A 19,773-nucleotide genomic window follows, 5' to 3' on the forward strand; every position below is an offset into this window, starting at 1 on the left:
TTTACTCTAATAGTTATTTATTTTTACACACCAAGTTATTTTCTTGATTATTTTAGTTTATATTAATATCTGACATTCCTATTGTCAGTAATAAGACTCCCATCCAAGCAGGTTTTTTTGTCTCTAAGATCTGGCGTGGTCAGGATGTTACATCCTGAAGATCTGAGCAGAGATGTGGAAATGTGGCAACATCAAATAGAGATGTCCAGCAGGAAAAGACACAAAGAGTCAGAAGATCAGACAAGATGAAGTCATATATTATTTGGACGAAGAAGAAAGAAAACTTTATCCAAACCGATCCGAGAGTTTACAGACTGACATCCAGACAAATATGTGGCTTCAACAGTAAGAAATTCATTAAAAATAGTTCTACTAAAGCCTACTAAAGCCTATTTTACCAGCTTAGTGCAAGAGATTACAGTTTTGGATTATATACACTGAATTTTAGTTTTTTACAACATCAACCAGCATGATTCTGTTTATGAACAAAATGCAATAAATTCTGTCATCTTTACCTTTATTAGCTATTAATCTCCACTGACGGATGTTTGAAAAAGAAACGAAAATGTGAAAATCGAAGATCAGTTTTGCGATTAACACCAGACGGCTAAATGAAAACCCTGCCAACCAATCAAATGTGGATTAAAACTTATATTGGTGGGTATAAATAAAAAATTACTGCCTATGGTTGACAATCAAACAAAAAGAGTTAAGTTTATTCAAACATTTAAGGTTTTTTAGTTAAAAAAATCTAATAAGCATCTATTTAATGTGCTTCATTTCTAGGAAGAATCAAACCTACTTTTTTCCATAGTGCAAAACAAAACGTCGAGAGAATGTTGTTGTTTTGCATTTTCACGAAGAAAACTAACAAAAACAATTTAAAGAAACATGTATATTAAATCATTCAGTGGCACTTTCATCTCTTATTTTAGGAAGGAATAAAATGAATTGATTTACCATTTTAAATGGCTGATTAGGTCCAATTAAGCAGATCTATATAAAATAACTGGATGTTTAAATTAATATTTCAATAATGTGAAGGGGACAAATACTTTTATTACATACATAATGTGATGCGCTTGACCCTTTAAAGCCTGACTCTAATTTCTTTCATCTGAAGTCTTTCTTTGGCGATTCAACACAATGTAAAAAAATAATGAACAAAATTATTTTTGATTATTTGCTGTTTATTACAGTGCATCACAAAATTATTGTAGTGCGAAAGGTGTCCACCAGGGGGCAGAAGACAAGTATCAGTATGTGTACAAGAGGGTTTTGAGGAATGTTTTCACCATAAAGTAATGCAAAAGGTCTCAGAAACAGTATGTATAAATTAAAATGCATAAAGAATCAAGAGTAAAGATATTTTTTAAAGCCGGAATTGTACTTCTGTGTACTTTTCTGTGTTGGTACTTAACTTAAGATTAACCAAATATTTTGCTATCGGGGATCACATCATCGGTAATCAATAAAAAACAAACTATAACAAAAAGAGCAGTTATGGCTGTTTTTTTTTCTTCTTCTTGTCTTGGATTTTTCTTCGACCTTCAGTAGACGAAACACATGATTTATTGAATTTAGGTCATGTGACTGAGCCAACAAGTCCAGTAGAGAGCTTTTATTTTCCTAATTTATTTTTTTCTGTATACGTAAGCATCATTATTGTGTCTCGCTCTGCCAAAGCAAAAAAGATGTTTAGAGATGTTTACACCCATCACAAATGTATCCCTCCCTCAAATTAAAGCTCAATACTGGCATTTTAATCCTAAAGTCATGCTTCACTTCAATCTCAATGAGCTGTAGCACAGAGCCAAAACAAAACTGTCCTAAAGCTGTACTGTACAGTTAGAACAGATGCTGAGGCGCAGTAGGGGCATTTAAAGCCTGTTAGACTGCTGAGTGGTAAACTGGCTGCAGCAGGAAAAAGATCGCACTGAGAATTTAGAAACAAGCATATAGCATGCATGGTTTCGTATTATGGATGAATTTACCGTGCTTATGTGTGTGCAAATGTGGTTGCAGCGTTCTGTGTGTACCATCCTGTCTGTATTTCAGACATATTCTCCCACTTTCTGCTTCTAAATCCAGCATCTCTCAGTCTCGCTGCATTTTACCTCCATTATTCTCTGCACCCATTCATCGCCCCCTCCTCCTCCTCCTCCACTTCCTCATGCTGTACCATGTCATTTCCACCAGCTCTCACAGCCGCATTTAATCATTTTTATGAAACTCATTTGAAATCCATCATCGTTTTGTTATTTCTCTGCAGCACACAACATGTAATGAACTCCAGTGTCATTGCCAGAAGAAACTAGCTTGCTCTTCTTATGCAAATCTTTGTGTGTGCAAATCTTTGGCTACTGCATGCTTTCTGCAGGGACTTGTTATGAAGCACCTTCTTAAGTGCCCTCCTGATGCTTCTTCGTTTTTGTCCCTCCATTTCAGGACAGATTACTGCATCTAATCCCATCATGCAAACACGACTGCCCACTGCTCTTTTGCAAGATATTAACAGCTTGGGACAAACTCCATAAACACACATCTCTTACCTTTTGAAGTTCTTGCTTTAGAGTCATAACACTCACCTTTTGTTGGCTGGGAAGGCTGCATCTCTCCTGAAAAGGATAAGTTTCAAAATAATTGGGCCCTTTACAACATAACAAGCATTACTATAAACCTGAGAATGTTCCTATTATAAATATCTATTTTATGATTATGTTACAGTTTGATGGTTCAGTCTCTTCTATTAAAACACACATTAAGCTTGGGAATCTTTTTATAAAATACAAATGAAGCAACTTCTTTTAGTGCACAAGACAGTTTGCTTTTCTATTTAACTATTTTTTGCACATACGTTTGATTTTACTATAGCTTTCTTAGCACTCAGATAAACCAAAACATGTAAATCGACTACATTATGCAAACAAAATAACTGAAACTAGTGAAATAGGTCAGCTGAGAGGGAAAGCATTGTATCTTGTCTATTCAGTGTCATAAAACATGGCCTCAAGGTAAAGTTTTCCCCTTTAATAATCACCAAGTAGCTCTGCTTTAAGGAAACATTGGAACTCAACCAGTGAGTGAAGCAGATCATATAACTGCTAAAGAGAAGGGCTTTTAATGTGAGTTTAGATGCAAATGCGGTTTTAAAATGGATCTGTTAGAGATGCAAATAAGTAACAGTTAGCAAACAAGCTTAGATTAGCAAATGAAAAGATGATGTTTACAGTGATAATGAGGTCTTCAAGCTGACTATGTTTTGGATTAAGATTTTTTTTTAAGATGCAAAATGCATTTGATAAAAACTTTTCCTTGTCACAACTTAACTTAAACTTCCCCATGAGGATTGATTAGGATTTAAGACTGATAGCAAAACTTGCCCTTGGACCAAGTTTGCCTACAGATTTCAGAAGGAGTTCTGGTTTACAAACATGTTGTAGCAGGAGGTTGAATTGATCCGATTAGACATTTTAAATCGTAAATCTCATTTATTTCATGCAATAATGCCCCCCCCCCCCCCATATCCACATGAAGACAAAAATTATTTAATTAAAAAAAATGCACACAGAAGGACTTGCAACGTGTGGAATATTTACCTTTCCTGTTAATATAGTCCAAGTAGTCAGGACATGAATGCTTTGTTTACATGTGGGTACTGCAAACTGCAGCCAAACATTAGCTGCTTTCCCACTGTAGGAACTTTTTGAAGTTCCTGTAACCTTTTCAGGAACCAGGCTGTTTTTTTGTGCTTGTGAATTTTAGCTCCTACTCCGAGGTTGGGTCTTTTTGGGGTTCCATAGGTGTCCACATGATGTAGGTTTTTGGTGATTGGTAGCTACGCCCCTTGCCAGATTTAAACTTTTTGTGGTCTCATCATTTTTAAAAACCACTGTTGCAGCTACAGAAGACAACATATTAGCTTCTTGGTGGTGTTGTTTTCTTCTCTTTTTATTTCTTGCGAGTTTTATTTGTTGTTGTACGGCACTAAAGTCACATGTCACTGTCACAGACGGTTGCACCACATCAGTGCCTGACTCATCTGTAAATGCAAAATGAAACAGTTCCCTTGGGGAAGGGTAGTTCATAGAACGAAATTTGAAGCGGACTGATCTTAGAACTGCATTCTTAGAACTCTGTCTGAATGTGGCTATTGTGGCATGCCATGAGCACGATGAAACCCTCAACAAGATCCTTGGCCTCGGGCTCTGTAAAAGGCAGCTTGATGTATTTTGGACCCAGGGTGATGGTGACCCTTGTCTGCCCAACGGTGGACACATCCTGTCATGGCACAAATGCGATCTTGCGTAGCCTTCCCAGGGAATACTGCGTTTATGTGACTGTTTTTGGTGGATGAAGTGGGGCCCTCGTGTTTGTTGTTTGCATGTCCATATATGGGCGCAATTCTTTGTTTAGAGAAATGAAAGAGACTCTGGACATGCAAAAGTTTTTACAACAGCAATTGTCAAAGTTCTCCCACCAGCTGCTGGTTCTGCCCAGTCTTACTCAAAACGTTCTCATTTTTACACTTTTTAGTGAGTAACATTTGCATACAGTAGGTGAAGAAAAGAAGTGATCAATGCACAGACTTACAAGCTCCCATGATGTTTTGAATACCGGCTCCATTCCAGTGAATGAACAGATGTATGTGTCCTTCTGGTGGGACATTTATGAGTCCATTTACTGGGCTGTGGTTGGTTTTACTCCAGTAAATCAAGGTTAATATCTTTGCCTCTTTTGTTGCTCCTTCTTGCAAGTGATGACAAAAACATGCAGCGTGGATGTGTAAATGTGTGTGTGTTATGACCTGAGGTAGGTGACTTCTGCTGACTCAGCAGGGTAACAGTTTTGTCACGCTGTGCCCTTGTCAAACCTTCAAAGCTTTTCTCATTCCTCCCTGTCTATGAAGTCATCACTGAGGCTGCAACAGTTTTTCATCATCTTTTTTTGTCTCTTAAATCAAACGTGCTCATCACAAGTTTCCAGAGTCTGTGCTGATCTAACGTTGTTTGCTTGGTCTGATGATCAGTCCAAATCTCAAAGATTGAAGCTTGAATTTGAAAAAAACAATAAAAAGCAGATGTTTCAAGAAATAATAATCCAAATTTAATTTTAAGAGATTATCTGAAATATCATGTTATTTATAGAGCTGATATAAAGTTAACAAAGCTGTTGATCTGTTAATCATTTAATGTCAACAGTTTTCTGATGGTGTCCCAAAATTTGTCAAAAAATCACCCTCCAGCTTTTCCTTCAGAGACAGTGAGGAATTTTAGTAACTGTGGTGAAATTGTGTCAACACATGTGTCTTCCTTTAAGGGGTTTAGGGAAAATTATTAGCATTTAAATCTGATAGATGATCATGTTCATAGAAATCTTTACACCAAAGCAGCTCCTGCAATGGTTTGGAGTGAAAGCACAACTTCCTATGGTTCAGATCAAAGAATTGCTTATGTCAGGGGCTGAGGGTGGGTTTCTGATGACTCTCTAATAGAGCCAATGTAGTGTGTAGTCTGCTTAGGCAATGAGAATAGCAGAGAGCTTGGATGTAAAGTAGGTGCTACAGCAGAGGGTTGTTTTCCTTATCAGCTGATGTTTGTAAAAGCTGCACAGTGCACCACAAATGAACAAATTCATTTAGAAGCAGACATGTTTTATAAAATCACAAAAAGTTTTAGTCATTGCACAACAAGTCATGTTGTGTGTTATTAGTATGCACTTTTAAGTTTTGCACATTTCACACTTTGCACTATGTCAGGATGAAACACGGTCATGTCCTTCTAGCCCGACTATTCGGTTTGCTTTCAACAGTATGAAATTATATACAAAAAGTGCCTTAAGTTGCATGCTATTTACATGCATTGCCATGATATATATGGTAATAAATATTGCCAGGTATTGTAATATCACCAACAGGTGTTTATGGTGTTTCCTATTTAAAACAGTGTATGAATGTTCGTCAGCATTTGGACCAAGAAAGTTGATGCTGCAAAGAGAGTTCACAAACACAGATTGTTGTTGCAACAGCATCTGTGAGACAAACACAATGATTTTTTTTCCCCTGCACGGCTGTCTGCACAGAAGTTCAGGACAAACTAGGGAAGATCATACATGCATTATAAAACTGTTAAACAGGCTTTGTGCTCACTCTCAAGTTGTGGAAGATCTAGAAAGTTATTTGACCAGCTCTGAATGGGCTCTACCACCAGCACCTGGTTATAAAGGAGTGAGAGTGATCCTGATATCATATCACGTGAAACTTTTGGGAAACTGTGGCTCACTTTTTGGTTAACTCACCATGTTAAGATGATCCCATAAAAAATACATTTCATGAGCTTTACAGAATTTGTGATGTATAAACTCAGGCCAAGTGCATCCTCTCACTCCAAATATAGCAAACAATAAATGGGAAAGTGAGTAGAGGTCATGTCAGATTCAGTAATTCAGCCCATAATATGGATTTATGTCACCTTAGCTTGTCTAAATATAGTTATTTGGCTTTGGGACTCCATTCACCATCAGTTGCTACCACTGTTTTAACATAAACAGGCAGGCAGCCTCAGTAGCAGACAAGTACTGGATATTCCTCCCCAACACGCAACATGATGCAATACACTTTCTGTCTTTAGAAACTTATTTTCAGTTAGTTAACAGGCTTAATTTAGCAAAAAACACCACTCAGAGCAAAGGTTTTAGACTTAAACAATTAATGATAACTGTTAGAGTAATTAATTTTCTATAACTTGCCCCATTGATTAATAAACTGTTTCAGCACCAGATGTAAAGTGCATATCTTTCTCTCAGCAGCAGGCAGCAGTTCATCATCATCCACACAAACATGGACTAGTTCTCACTCTGAATTCATGCTGTTAGAAAGCCAATAGTCCTTTCACTTTGTTCTCACGCCCCAGGCGAGGTTAGCGAGGGAACAACACACAGCACAATGTGTGTGTGATGGAGCTGTCAGCCATGTGTCATCGATGATGAGCTTGACCACTAGATCTCAGGCTTACTGTTGTCTCCTCTTTGTCTTTAGTCGTTTTTCTGTTCTGCAAAGCTTTTTCAACTTCGCTTTCAGATGTAAAGTCACAGGAGAAGCTGCTTGGTAGGAGGAGGAGGATGGAGGGTGGGTAGAGGTGGGGTGTTGGGTATAGAGGAGGGGTGGGGGATGGATTTACAGTGGGTGAGAGCCACTTCTGAAGGGTAAAGGAAGGAGGAGTGAGGGTAGATAAGCTCACAGGGGGGCAATGAGATAATCAGCACAAGAAGAACCATTCTCCCACTCATCTGGAACAAAAGGTCCTTGCCAGAGTGTGTGTGTGTGTGTGTCTGTGTGTGTGTGTTGATATTACAACAGAGTGAGTGAGATCAGACGCCTCCCATGAGAGCTGGGGAGTGATTTTTGTGTTGTTGCCTTGGCACAAATTTCCTTTGCTACGGTACTGTTGATTTCTCTTGTCTGTATGTGGCCATGTGAGTGTGTGTGTGTGTGTGTGTGTGGATCAGTAGACCTACGGGTTATATGGATAGTTATACTCTCATGTGACATAAGTGGAAACTAACAGTTGTAAAGTTTCGTCAAACAGAACAAAAATATATGATCCATCCATCCATTCATCCATATGCCGGTGGACAGGTCGCCAGTCCATCGCAGAGCCTCACTCACTCCTAGGGAGAATTTACAGGGACCAATTAACTAACCAGAACTAACACATGTGACGTAATTATAAAATAGAAAAAACTTTTATACATTATGTCAAACTACACAATAACATAAAGTAACTTAATGCTCCTTTCTTTTTTACCAAAGTGGTTCCATTGTTGGTACAGGTCTGATGTTAGAGCCTGTTCAATAATGAAAACCTGCCAGGAACTGGTTGGGTTCTCTACCACCTTGAAGCCACATCACTTTAAACGTATCCCCCAAGACATGTTGACCCCCCTACACTCTGTATTCTCAATTTGGCAAAGTGCAGGGAGACAGTTTGTCTTAACAAAAACACCAGATTACATAAAGGATTAGTGTTTGATTCTGGCCCAGCAAAAACCTAATCTTCTTTCCATCATCCCCAACCAGTCTTCCCATTCTCCTCTGATCTTTGACATCAACAAAACATTTGGTCCAGACAACTGCTGCTTCATGGATATTTTCTCTTCTTTAGACCATTCTCTGTAAACCCTAGAGATGGTTGTGTGTAAAAATCCCAGTAAATACTCAGACCAACAACCATGCTAAGTTCAGTCACTCAAATCCCCTTTTTCCTCATTCTGATGCTCAGTTCGAACGTCAAAAAGTTGTCTCGACCACGTCTACATGACTAAATGCATTCAGATAGAAAAGAGGCTTTATTGTCATTGTACAGATATACAATGAAACTGAGGTGTAACTCCACAAGTTACACAAGCAGTCTGCTCATGCAAAGGTCTCTTAGAAAGATTGCTTCCCCATATTTTCTTCTTTTTTTTTTTTTGGCTGTAGGGACTGGTCTGTTGGCTTGATTCTTGTATCTCATACAATTTTTTACCGATGGTGGAAAACATTACTACATACAGAAACTTTAACAGGAAGAAATACCTTGTACACATTTAGAGCAGAGTATAATTGGTCTACAAATATAATTAATAAACAAAAGAACTGATATCAGCATCGTCTTAGAATTAATTTTAATTGCCTTTATGAATTTGCTTATAGTTTTACGTAATTTTTTTCTATCGTGGTACTGTAACTTTAGCAAAAGTAAACGCTGTAACTTCTGTTTCCACCACCAAGTGGGAGGCAGATGCAAACTTTGTTCTGCTTGAAGAGGAAGAAACAGATGGTCAGTTTAATTTCCTTCCTTGGATTTGGTACCTGAGGGGATGATTTTTGGAGTCTGGAGCAGAATATTAAGAGGAGTTGAATGTTCTGTTAACTTTTCTTTTCCATCCTTTTACCTTCTTCTCTAACAAAGTTATTTTCCTCCCTTTCTTTCTCTCATCTCTTATTGTTTAATCTTGTTCTTTTCCCTTCCAAACTATGTTATTCTGTCTTCTCCTTTTCTCATTTTTATTATCATTTCTCCTGCGATCTCACTGAATAGACAGACTTTTCATAGCCTTCTGAGGGAAAAGTCATTTATATTCAGCCCCTACCCCTACTTTTCTCTCCCTGTCTTTCTTTTCCTCTCCTCAATAATAAGTGACAGTATAGGTTGCTATGTATCGCTCTTTCCCCCTCCTCTTCCTCCCACAATGATCACCTTCAAGAAGACCTTGCCATATGGGCCAGGCCATCTGGACTGTACCATGTAAGAGGCAGTAAAGGAGGGGAAGGGAGCCCAGTCGGAGGGAAATTAAGAGCAGCTGAAACCCCTCAAAAGCTTCAATGCTGAGTCCATTCTAAGTTCATAAAGAGGTTTGGTGTTAAATCAGAGTCCTCTCAGGGGAAGGATCAGTAACAAGAGTCCTCAATAATACAGAGAGAAAATTCAATACTGGCTGAACCATTTAACAAACACATACATCACACTGTTTCAAGTCATTTAGGGTGCTGATAACATCCTCAGTCGCATCTAAAGACCGACAGTTTATACATAATTTACTCGTCTCTCTCTTGCTGCACCAACATAACAAGAATCTACATCTTCCATGAAATAAAATCCTCCTCTTTCTTCTCCCTCTGTCTCTTTATTTAGGGATCGAGCTTTGTCTGCCAGGCTGGCGTTTCTCCATGACCATGGTGGCCAGTTTTCTGAAGGTGGGCGGGCAGCTACTGATGCCAGGGGTGGCTGCTCTTTGCCGTCATTGGCCAAATCGGGATGACTGGCAGGTGCTGCAGATAGTCATAATCAGCCCTTTCGTTCTGATGCTACCCTACGTCTGGTGAGTTCCACCCCAGCATGGGGGGAGGGGGGGGCAATTCTTCTCACACTGAGCCAGGCGATGGCTTGTACAGTACACACTGCACTACACAGTACAAAGCACTCAGCTTAAACTTAGAAACAATACTCTCTTTCTTCTACTGTTTTCTTCGTCTTTCATTTGCTCTCATCCTTTGTCTGTTTCTCTCTGTCCTTCCTATCCTTTTTTTTTTTTTCTTTCACTCTGCAGGATTTTTCCCGAATCTCTGCGCTGGTTGCTGGCCACCCAACAATACAGGCGGTCCAAAGCCATGATGCTGCGCATTGCCAGAAAGAACCAGGTTGACATGACAACGGAGCCCAGCGGAGTTCTTACAGGTGAGGATGGACTCAGGAAGGATAGTAAGCAAAGATGAAAGCTCCCAAATCAATTCTTTTCTAACTTCCTGTTGCTTTACTCATATTATGCAAATTATTTTGAATCGTCATCCACAGTATGCTATGCTGCAGCTGCTCCTTGCTGTATGATGAAATGAACTTGCAACAAATACGAAGACAATGACAGACATACGAAGACCCAAAGGACCTCATGTTCTCAATCATAACTTCTCAAACAGTTCCCATGATGAAATGCAACTGCAAACAACACATTTACATTTAGATCATTAGTGATTCATATATTGCAAGATCAACAAAGTCAGACTGCCAAGGATAATTACTTGTATTATTAGTAACTTCATCAGTTTCTCGGTTACAAAAATTGTGAAGATCACCCATGGTTAATGCTGAAAGCCCACTCTGACATCTTTAAACGTTTTTTTTTTTTAATCCAACCAGCATCTTCACAGTGAAAAAATTAGCAGAAAGTTAATAAATAAATAGCTAAAAAATGTTAATCCATTGTTTAAATAGCAGTGATTTCAGACATTGGTGATTTTCTGCTCATCTTCCTCCCTGTGGGGCTGTTAAACTCATTGTCCTTCAATAGCCGAGCAGACAGATTATGTAAAGAAAAAAAGTGATGTCTTATATCAGTCTAAAGGCACCACAGCACTTTAGCTTCTCTGTGATTAGAGGTCCCTTAGTGGCCGGTCTCTCATTACTCTTTGGAAGGAAAGGTCTCAAGGTGTGCGTTTCATGTTTCCTACCAGAACTGGAGCAGGAGCTGCACAAGAAACCCCAGAGGACCTGCATTGTCAAGATGATGAGCACCAGGAACCTGTGGAAAAACATTGTGGTGCTGTGTGTCAACTCGTAAGTGTGTTGTGTTTGTGGCTGGGCTTGTACAGTTCTTTTGCTAATCAAAGCCAACATCCCTTGTGTTGAGAACATGAATTACCAGCTTGTCCACAGACAGATGTGAAGACGCTTGTAGGTGTAAACCTCACCAGCCCCGTGGCAGATGCGTGTCTCAGGTTCCACCTCACTGGCTGCATTCTCACTTTTTGTTTGTGTGTTGTTTGTGCAGTCTGACAGGTTATGGGATTCACCACTGCTTCTCCCGCAGTATGATGGACCCAGAGGCCCAGCCCACAGCTATGTGCCACGCTGATTATTACACCATGGCTGGCATCGCTGTGGCAACCTGCCTGGCACTTTGTCCTGCAGTGGGGTTGATGGGTCGGCGTGGGGGTCTGCTCACCTTCATGATTATTACTGCTCTGGCATCACTACTTCAGCTGGGCCTCCTTAACTGTGAGTAACTATACAAAGAAACCTACAAGTATATTAGAACCATTAGCAAACTCTTGTTCTGTTTCTGTAAATCTTTTGCCTTAAAGCTCTCAGTGCCCTGCTTGATGTTGGCCACTAGCAGGCACGGTGCACTCTGGTTTCTCCCTTTTCAATGCTTATTGATTATGATTAAATAAGCTGTGCCAAACAATAGAAAAAATCTAAACAAAAACACATAATCAGTGTGCATCGTGCTAAATGAAAAAGCCTGTTTAGATTTACAGACAGCTCGATGCTAGCCATGGTGTTGCACTCAAATCTGTTTCTGCTGACCTGCATTGTCTGGAAATAAGGGATGCAAAGTTCTCAATAGAAATATTTTTTTCCCCACAAAAGAAACATTAGATGCAACCATGAAGATTTTCTTTATCAAATTCACCCATATTGAATTATGCATTTTATTTTTTTTTTTATATAATTTTTGTAATGAAATCAGTCTTGTTTCTGTGTTACTGCTGTATGTTTCCTGAAACTTACACACGAGCAAACATAGTGGTGACCAGCAAAAAGAGAATCCAGTGTGCATAAAGAAATACATAGGTCTACAATGCTGTTATAGAGCTTTTCATCAACAATTAGAAACCCTTATAATGTGATAATGTGCTCACATCTATGTTTTTTCTGGAATTCGCAGGGAAATAAGCAGATAGCCAGGATCCAACTCTGGATCTGTCTGCTTTCAACCTGTTTAACTATTTGCTAAGGTTAAAGTGAAAACTGACAATAACATGAAACACTGCAGTTAAAAGTAGGCTACTTGTGCATATGCATTACAGCAATAAGCATATTTGTTTTTTTTTTTTACATTTATGACCACAGCTACTTTTACTAAAGGTCCTAGATGCCTCTTGTTGGCAGCACAGTGCTTTTTCAAGCCATAATTATAAAAATCTTATATGAAAAATTAAATGCTTTGAAATGCTGTTTTTGTGTAGCCTAGTTTAAATATTACCTGCCAGGGAAAAATAACTTAGGAGAAATATCGACATACTGCATCACAGTTTCATCAGTTTGTGTAATTGTAATGCAAATGCTTTCAACATTTGCATATGACAACATTCCAGTCACATAGACACAAAAGGCTAAAGTTAACTTTTGTTGTCTTGTGTGAAATATTAGGAACTCCTTTGTTAAGAAAGATTATAATAGTTAGCCTTAAGTCATACTTTAATATAAAAAAGAAAATATGTTTACAATCAGAGATTGTCAGCCTCACAAACATGAGATTTATCATTCATGTTTCTAGGTATTACAGAAATATATCCAACCACACATAAGGGGTTAGCCAGTGAGTTTAGCAGCTATAAATCTAAAGTAAAATAGAAAATAATAACAAAAATAAAAAATTACTTAATTGCACACGTTGTACATTGTGATGTTCTGCTTTTCCTCTACATTAGAAACAGGCTAATTTATTGTTAAAATTAAGCTATAAGCTAGTTAGCTCCATGGCTAGCTTAGTTTAAGTATGCTAAAAGCATCAATAACAATAAAACATAATTTCACACAGTTGTTAATTGTAATGTTTTGCTTTCCCTTTTCATTGGAAGCAGAAAATTTTAATATTAAAACTAAATGATTGCATTTATGTTGAGCAAGCTAAAAGAAGCATCAATCATGAAAGCAATGATACTGTTAACATCCTTTTAGAGGTAAAATGGTGCCAACAGTAGTTTCAGTTCAGTATTTCAGGAGTAGTTGGCTGTGCTACTCCTTTTCATTTATAAAGCACATGAAAAAAATCCCTTTAAGTCTTTGGGTGTAATACTTTAGCTCTTTATGACTTATTCCCTGCACCTTTTACTTTACTGACATGGTGGGTACTTTTAAGCTTTAGTAATGTACTCCATGTGACATTGTGGGAACGTTTAGAAATGTGGTGAGAACATATCCATGGTTTACTCTATCTCTCGACCTTTTACTGTTGGGGTAATCTCATGGAACCATAGACAGGACCAAAAGCATCAAAGAACCAGCTAAATATCTAGCACACCGAGTCATTAAAACAGCACTGACTGCAGTTCAACCTTCAGTGTAACAGGAGCCTCCCTCACTGTGCTCTCCTGACCCACATCTGCTGTGTGTAGTCATTATCTCAGACTCCAGTGGTAAACAGTTTTGATTCTCCTGAAGGGCTTTTTTTAATGCTTGTTTTGAGTCAGCAATGTTCCATCCTTGATGACATACTCCCCTTTCTTCTACTCCCCCACACTTGCACATGGAAATCCAGTGATTGGAAAGTACAGCCTTCGCCATGACACAGGTACATCTTTATTTTGTTGAGTGAAAAAAAAGTATACTTTTATGCAAATCTAATGCTTCATTTAATTTAAAAGGTCATTTATTTTCCTTTAATTATGCCACATTGGCTGCCTTTTGGGATTTGGGCTGGCACTTATGATGCTAACATCTAGCTCTAATCTGAACAGTTCTACGAGATACTCTGAACAGGAAATTCTCTGTGGCCTTCTCCATCATCGGCATGTTCTCGTCTCATGCTGTCAGCACACTCAGCATCTTCTTTTGTGCTGAAATCACCCCTACTGTCATCAGGTGAGGCTGCATGGCCATAAATGACTCTCTTTGTACAAAATGGTTGAACATGTTTGTTTCATGTACTATAAAGTAAATGTTATATTGTATATTATATAAATTTGAGGTCATAGTATTTGTTGGAAAGTTGCTAAATGGCTCCATCGTGTGGTGGTGTTGTGAGTTGCAGGTGTAATGCCTGATCCCCTTAAAGAGTTCAGTTAAGTCTCAAGCTCTCTGAGGAGCTGCTTTGTGACCAAATGTGGTTTCCTTCTGTGCAGGGGTGGTGGTCTGGGTCTGGTCCTGGCTAGTGCTGGCTTTGGCATGCTTACTGCCCCCATCATGGAGCTCCACAACCAGAAGGGCTACTTTCTGCATCATGTGATCTTCGCCTGCTGCACTCTGCTCTGCATCATCTGCCTGCTGCTGCTGCCAGAGCCGCGGGGTCAGCCCCTGCCTGAGAGCCTGGCCGACGGAGAGACCTTCACCCGTCAGACCCTGCTCCACCCAGGAGAGCAGCACCTCCTTCTCGCCAAATACGACAGGGACTACTCCCGTGTCCATGACACGCCGTTACACCTCACAGCCACTGGGGGTGCTACAGTGGCAGTAGCCACCGCTCTGGCAGCGGTACCTGCTTCGTACGCTCTGGCAACCGGTGGGGAGGTGATTGGAAATCGTGCCATAGCCAACGGGGTGTGAACATCAAAGCAATAGTCTACTGTTCTAGTTACTGCTGCATCATTAACTAATGACTAACTAACTGAACGGACACTGAACTTGTGCACAAAACATTCAAGGGAAAAAAAATGTTCGGATGAACCAGTTGAGCTCTTGTAGTGAGGTTTGAGATGATGACAGTAGTAAAATTCTGTACTTTGTAGTGACAATGATTCATTCAGGAGTTGCCAAAAAAATATATTGTACTGGACCAAGTTTATCTGTGTGTGAAATGCGAGCGTCTTTGGTGGTGTTGGTGGTTTTCTCGTGCTACCAGCTGCCCTGTCGGGAGGAAGTAAGCAGACCAGGGAAAGGGCAGCAGATTAACTTAATGTGAGTTTTCTGTTTGTAGTTTGGGCTTGTTTGAACAGGATTTTACTGCATCTTAAAACTCTTTGGATGTTATTTTGCACTAAATGTCAAAGACACAATCAAATGTTTGTGATTTTTAGCCAAATGTTGTAATCTAGGGTTTGGCTAAACCACTACCACTATTTTTGCATGAAAGGGCACAAATTGTTTTACATTCTTATTTTTCCTTCTCCATCTGTGGTCTCTAATAGAAGTCACTTTATTCTCAGAGGTGAAGTCAGTGTAGACACTGAGTTTTAAGTAAGCATTACTACTGTTGTGGGCATATGATGGCTGTCAGAACAGCCGGAGACCTCAGCAGACTGTAAGTGTAGCGTTTAGATACTACAGATAAAACAAACCTGAGGGCTGAACGGACATGACTGCGACCTGTCGGCCAGTGTTCTGCTGCATGTCTTATGATGCATCTCTGCATTTCAATGGCTTTATCGCGATGGTTCTGTTAACAGATAAAATACAATGTAATTAGGGAAATCTAGTATTTATTTTGTAATGCTGCCAAGGGCAATTATGTTGCTTGAAATACCTCCTTAATTAGCAAATATTTCCAGTTCTCACTCCGTGTTCTTTGTACTGTGGTAATGTTGTACTCCTGCTCCTCAGATCTGTAACTCTAGCCAGAAAGCACAATATTTCACTTTTTTAAATGTGTGAAGTTTAGAATAGAGCAGCGTAGACCTGGCCTAGTTGTGACTAGTGTACATTTATACAGTATTCCTTAGGACTGCTAAAAATGTAAGGTATGTGTACATGTGCCATTCATTCATAATGTATGGACTGTAATCTTCATGGACTTTAAAGCACAACAAACCCTTCTCATAAATTATTTCTTTGTAAACGTATAACAGGTACAGACATCCCTTAATTTTTCAAACCACATTTACTCCATAGGACATGTATTAAACATGCTGTATGGTTTCCTAGTTTGTATGTTTTCAATGGTTAAAACACAAAAAGGAAGAAAAAAACTCAACCAATAATACTGTTTTCTAAGTGTTATTTTTTTAATAAGATGCATTTGTACAAAAAGCCATAGGCCTACATGTTTTGATAATAAACCACTTAATTTATAACATCAATAAAAGAACACTAAATATGATTTTTTTTTTGTCCTGTTATTGTGTTACAAAGCGATGACGAGGAGGAAGATGTGCTCATCCCTCCCAGTCCGAGGGGTTTAAAAGTGCTCAGGATGAAGCTCCAGCTCCTTTTTGATCCGGTTCTCCACCAACAAACTGAGGCTGGAGTCTGTCATCGGAAGACTGTAACTCACAAATACTTGCTTTTTGGTCCTTTTTGCTGCAAAACACACACAAAAAATGGTCATTGTCAGTTCAGAAAGAACACTAGTTAACTGTGACTGCTTCAAGTTCTGGTTAAAGGATCATGTTTAAGTATAATCTGAACTTTCTCCTATTCTTTTAGGTTATTTCATAATATTATAGATTGAGAGGGATTTCTTTTGTAATGATGTTTTATGATGCAGCTGAATTTCAAGATTAAATAACATCCAAATGGATGAGTTAGAAAAAAATTCACAGTTGTCATGAAGGTAAATTTGACCTATTAATCCTAAAATGTTGTTTTTTTTTTGTACCAGACTTTAAACATGTTTATTTCTGCTGTGAAGTTGGTCTTTTAACATGGGAGTCTATGGGGATTGACTCTGTTTTGGAGCCAGCCCCTAGCGGCTGAGGGGTAAACTGCAATTTTTTTTTTTCACTTCCGCACAGGCTTCACATTTTACCACCGGAGGTTGCTGCTTGGTTTGATGTTATGAACTTTCTGAGACTCTAGAGATGCTGTATACGTATATTTTGATTACTATCAACAAGAATATCAGTTTCATTTTTACTTCATGTGGTCACATAATGCAGATTCATTAGGCTACATTTGATCTGCAGACAAGTTTTTACCTCAGAAGTTTTAAATTTGGATGTTAAATAATAAAGATAATGTAAAAAACAAAGACAGTTAACATCTAAATAAGCTTTCAGAGGTTTTTAACCATTTAACACAGTTAGCAGACAGTGTAGGAGGATTAACTTGTACTGTACTTTACCTAATCTCTGGGCCAAGGAGTTTGCAGCAGTATTGGACGGGTCCCCCATCACTAATGTTGATAATGGCATTGAATCCTGTAGAAAACAGGTTATGGGAAAAAATTATTTATTTTTCTCACATTTTATATGCTGGATTCTGTAAATATTTCATATTCTCTTGAAAATGAAGCAAAACGTCTGTTCAGAAATCATTTCATATCAGAACTCAGGATGTATTAAATGACACTATTTAACTAAATTATCAAGCATGTGGATCAGTTCCAGTGCATGTTGAAGCATCAGGGACTGCAGGTGTTCTGGGAGGATGCTGCTAAAGCCATTTTAAAACAAAAAAAAAGAGCTGAAGTTAAAATATGTTCATTACATATTTATTCTGCAACTTAAACAAAAGAAACCCACACTCAACTAAATCCATGTCTACCAAAAGCTAGACTAGATATGTAGTAAGAGGTAAAATATAAATTTTCTCATCACATACAGACCTTAAACTACAGATTGTAGCTTTTACCCCATGATGCCTGTAATTTGTAATAAACCACTTCTGGACATTATTTTATTTCTTTTTATCAAATCAGTTTGTTTATTTGCTTTGATTCCTATACCAAAATTATTATATCTAAAAATGCTGCCACAACTAATGTATGTGTGTGTGTACATTATATATATATATATATATATATATATATATATATATATATATATATATATATATATATATATATATATATATATATATATATATATATATATATATATATGAACATTTTTATGCATTTTAATGTTCATATAGAACAGGGGTAGCCAACGTTGGTCCTCAAGGGCACCAATCCGGCAGGTTTTCCAGATTTCCGTGCCCCAACACACCTGACTTAAACTAACGAGTCATCGTGGAGATCCTTATAGGCTGTTGGATCCATTTAAATTGAGTCAGGTGTGCTGGAGCAGGGAAATCTGGAAAACCTGCCGGATTGGTGCCCTTGAGGACCAACGTTGGCTACCCCTGATATAGAATAATGTTCATTAAGAACCACCTCTAATAAAAAGTAAATGTTCATACAGAATGACAGCCATGTGGTATCAGTTTTTTTTTTTGTTTGTTTTTTATTCCAATAAAGACATTTTCTGCTGTCTTATGTTTATTTTAATTTGATAACTTTTCAACATAAATTATACTCTCCTGAAAATTGTTGACTGGAGGGGAAACAGGGGCCCCCACCAGGAAAAGGAAGGCTGGAGCACTCCGGCATATGAAAAAGACTTTTTTTAAAAAAAGGTCATTTAATGTAAAAAGTAAATGCCGTGTGAATGCAATGCTATATTTTTCATCATCAGTTGATGACACTGGTGATCCAGCATTGTAAACACTTAACACTTCATCGATAAAGAGAAAAAACTTGATTTGAGCCAAATTAGACGTTTTATCGATATTTCTGCAGCATTATTGGATGTTTGCTTTGCACAGTCATCGCATCTGATGGTTTTCTGGTAGATTGTGTGATGATCTTAAAACCCATTTTAACCCATGTAGCTCCCCACAAACCAACAAGTCACACATACATGTGAAATACCCACACATACACACACACACACATATATAACGATGCTCTCGACTAGCGGTGCTCTAACCTTCACCAACTGCATTGGAAAACTAAAACATTGGAATTTTAAATAACAGATGTTAAACTGTCAAATGGATAAAAGCTAAATAAAATGGACAAATAAAAGATAAATTAAAGACTATAAAAATAAAAAGGAAGATGTGAAGATTACAAAATTAAGTAAAAGGAATGCTAAAGCATTTAAATTCAATCAAAAGCTTTACTTAATAGTTAAGTCTTAAGTTTACCTTTAAAAATATTATGTAAATATAGTTAGTTTTTCTCAGATAAACCAAACAGAGCATTATTTCTACGTAATCTTAAATCAAAATAAGTTTGTTGTTAATGTTTTTGGTTTCGTTTTTTCCAAGTCAATGCAACACTTACATATTTGCTGCTCATAGAAACGGCCAAGTTGGACAGAACCGGAGCCGAACCGACCCAGAGGAAAAACCCGCCGTTGAACTTCATCACGTGGAAATGGACTGCCTGCTCCAAAATCTTCTCGGAGAAATTATAAAGTGAAATAGCCTCGGATCCCGCTCCGTTTTGTACTTCGTTCATTTTTGTGCAGTCAGTGTTGTGAACATTCGAAACTCGTGCTAGCTGTAAACTGCAGCGGCTACTTCCTGGTTAGAGAAAAATGGCAGACCCGAGCAATCGATCCTCGATGCTAACGATTGCAGCACCAGCACAGCTGATTCTAAACTCCACAGATAAAGAGGATTTCAGCCGGTGTTTCTGGTCCAGAGAAGCAACTTTCTGTCATTGTGGTGAAAATTTGTATAGATTAGATGCTCACTAACCAAACAACAAATTATGTTTCATGATGCACTGCATATACAAAAAGGCGGAAGATCAAGTAAAAAGACATGCAGATGTGCAGCTTTCAAATAGGTTTACATGTTACGTAAA

The 19,773-nt window shown here is 38.3% G+C and overlaps 2 protein-coding genes across 2 annotated transcripts in view; one reads left to right on the forward strand and one right to left on the reverse strand.

Annotated features, from left to right (window-relative positions):
* The window catches only part of LOC121653462 (solute carrier family 22 member 23), a 29,011-nt gene extending 12,715 nt beyond the window's left edge, over positions 1 to 16,296 (forward strand). The window contains exons 4-10 of the mRNA XM_042006978.1: positions 9,675 to 9,861; positions 10,090 to 10,217; positions 10,991 to 11,093; positions 11,308 to 11,534; positions 13,804 to 13,836; positions 14,003 to 14,126; positions 14,387 to 16,296. Of these exons, the coding sequence (XP_041862912.1) occupies positions 9,675 to 9,861; positions 10,090 to 10,217; positions 10,991 to 11,093; positions 11,308 to 11,534; positions 13,804 to 13,836; positions 14,003 to 14,126; positions 14,387 to 14,807 (1,223 nt within the window). The 3' untranslated portion in view covers positions 14,808 to 16,296. The remainder of the gene's footprint in view (positions 1 to 9,674; positions 9,862 to 10,089; positions 10,218 to 10,990; positions 11,094 to 11,307; positions 11,535 to 13,803; positions 13,837 to 14,002; positions 14,127 to 14,386) is intronic.
* Positions 16,180 to 19,541, reverse strand: psmg4 (proteasome (prosome, macropain) assembly chaperone 4). The gene is made up of 3 exons (XM_042006979.1): positions 19,246 to 19,541; positions 17,260 to 17,335; positions 16,180 to 16,496 (listed from the first exon to the last, which is right to left on the reverse strand). Exons 1-3 carry the CDS (start codon positions 19,420 to 19,422, stop codon positions 16,375 to 16,377), a joined length of 375 nt encoding a protein of 124 aa, XP_041862913.1. The 5' UTR covers positions 19,423 to 19,541; the 3' UTR covers positions 16,180 to 16,374.
* Between the last annotated feature and the right edge of the window lie 232 nt (positions 19,542 to 19,773).

This window comes from Melanotaenia boesemani, chromosome 14, assembly GCF_017639745.1.
Source record: "Melanotaenia boesemani isolate fMelBoe1 chromosome 14, fMelBoe1.pri, whole genome shotgun sequence".
Lineage (NCBI taxonomy): Eukaryota > Metazoa > Chordata > Actinopteri > Atheriniformes > Melanotaeniidae > Melanotaenia > Melanotaenia boesemani.

Excerpts from the sequence above, each read along its gene's own strand:
- psmg4 (XM_042006979.1), bottom strand. The coding sequence starts at position 19,422 with ATGAACGAAGTACAAAACGGAGCGGGATCCGAGGCTATTTCACTTTAT. Across the intron at positions 17,336-19,245 it reads TTTCTATGAGCAGCAAATAT|GATTCAATGCCATTATCAAC; the intron begins GTAAGTGTTGCA and ends TGTTTTCTACAG. Across the intron at positions 16,497-17,259 it reads CTCCTTGGCCCAGAGATTAG|CAAAAAGGACCAAAAAGCAA; the intron begins GTAAAGTACAGT and ends TGTGTTTTGCAG.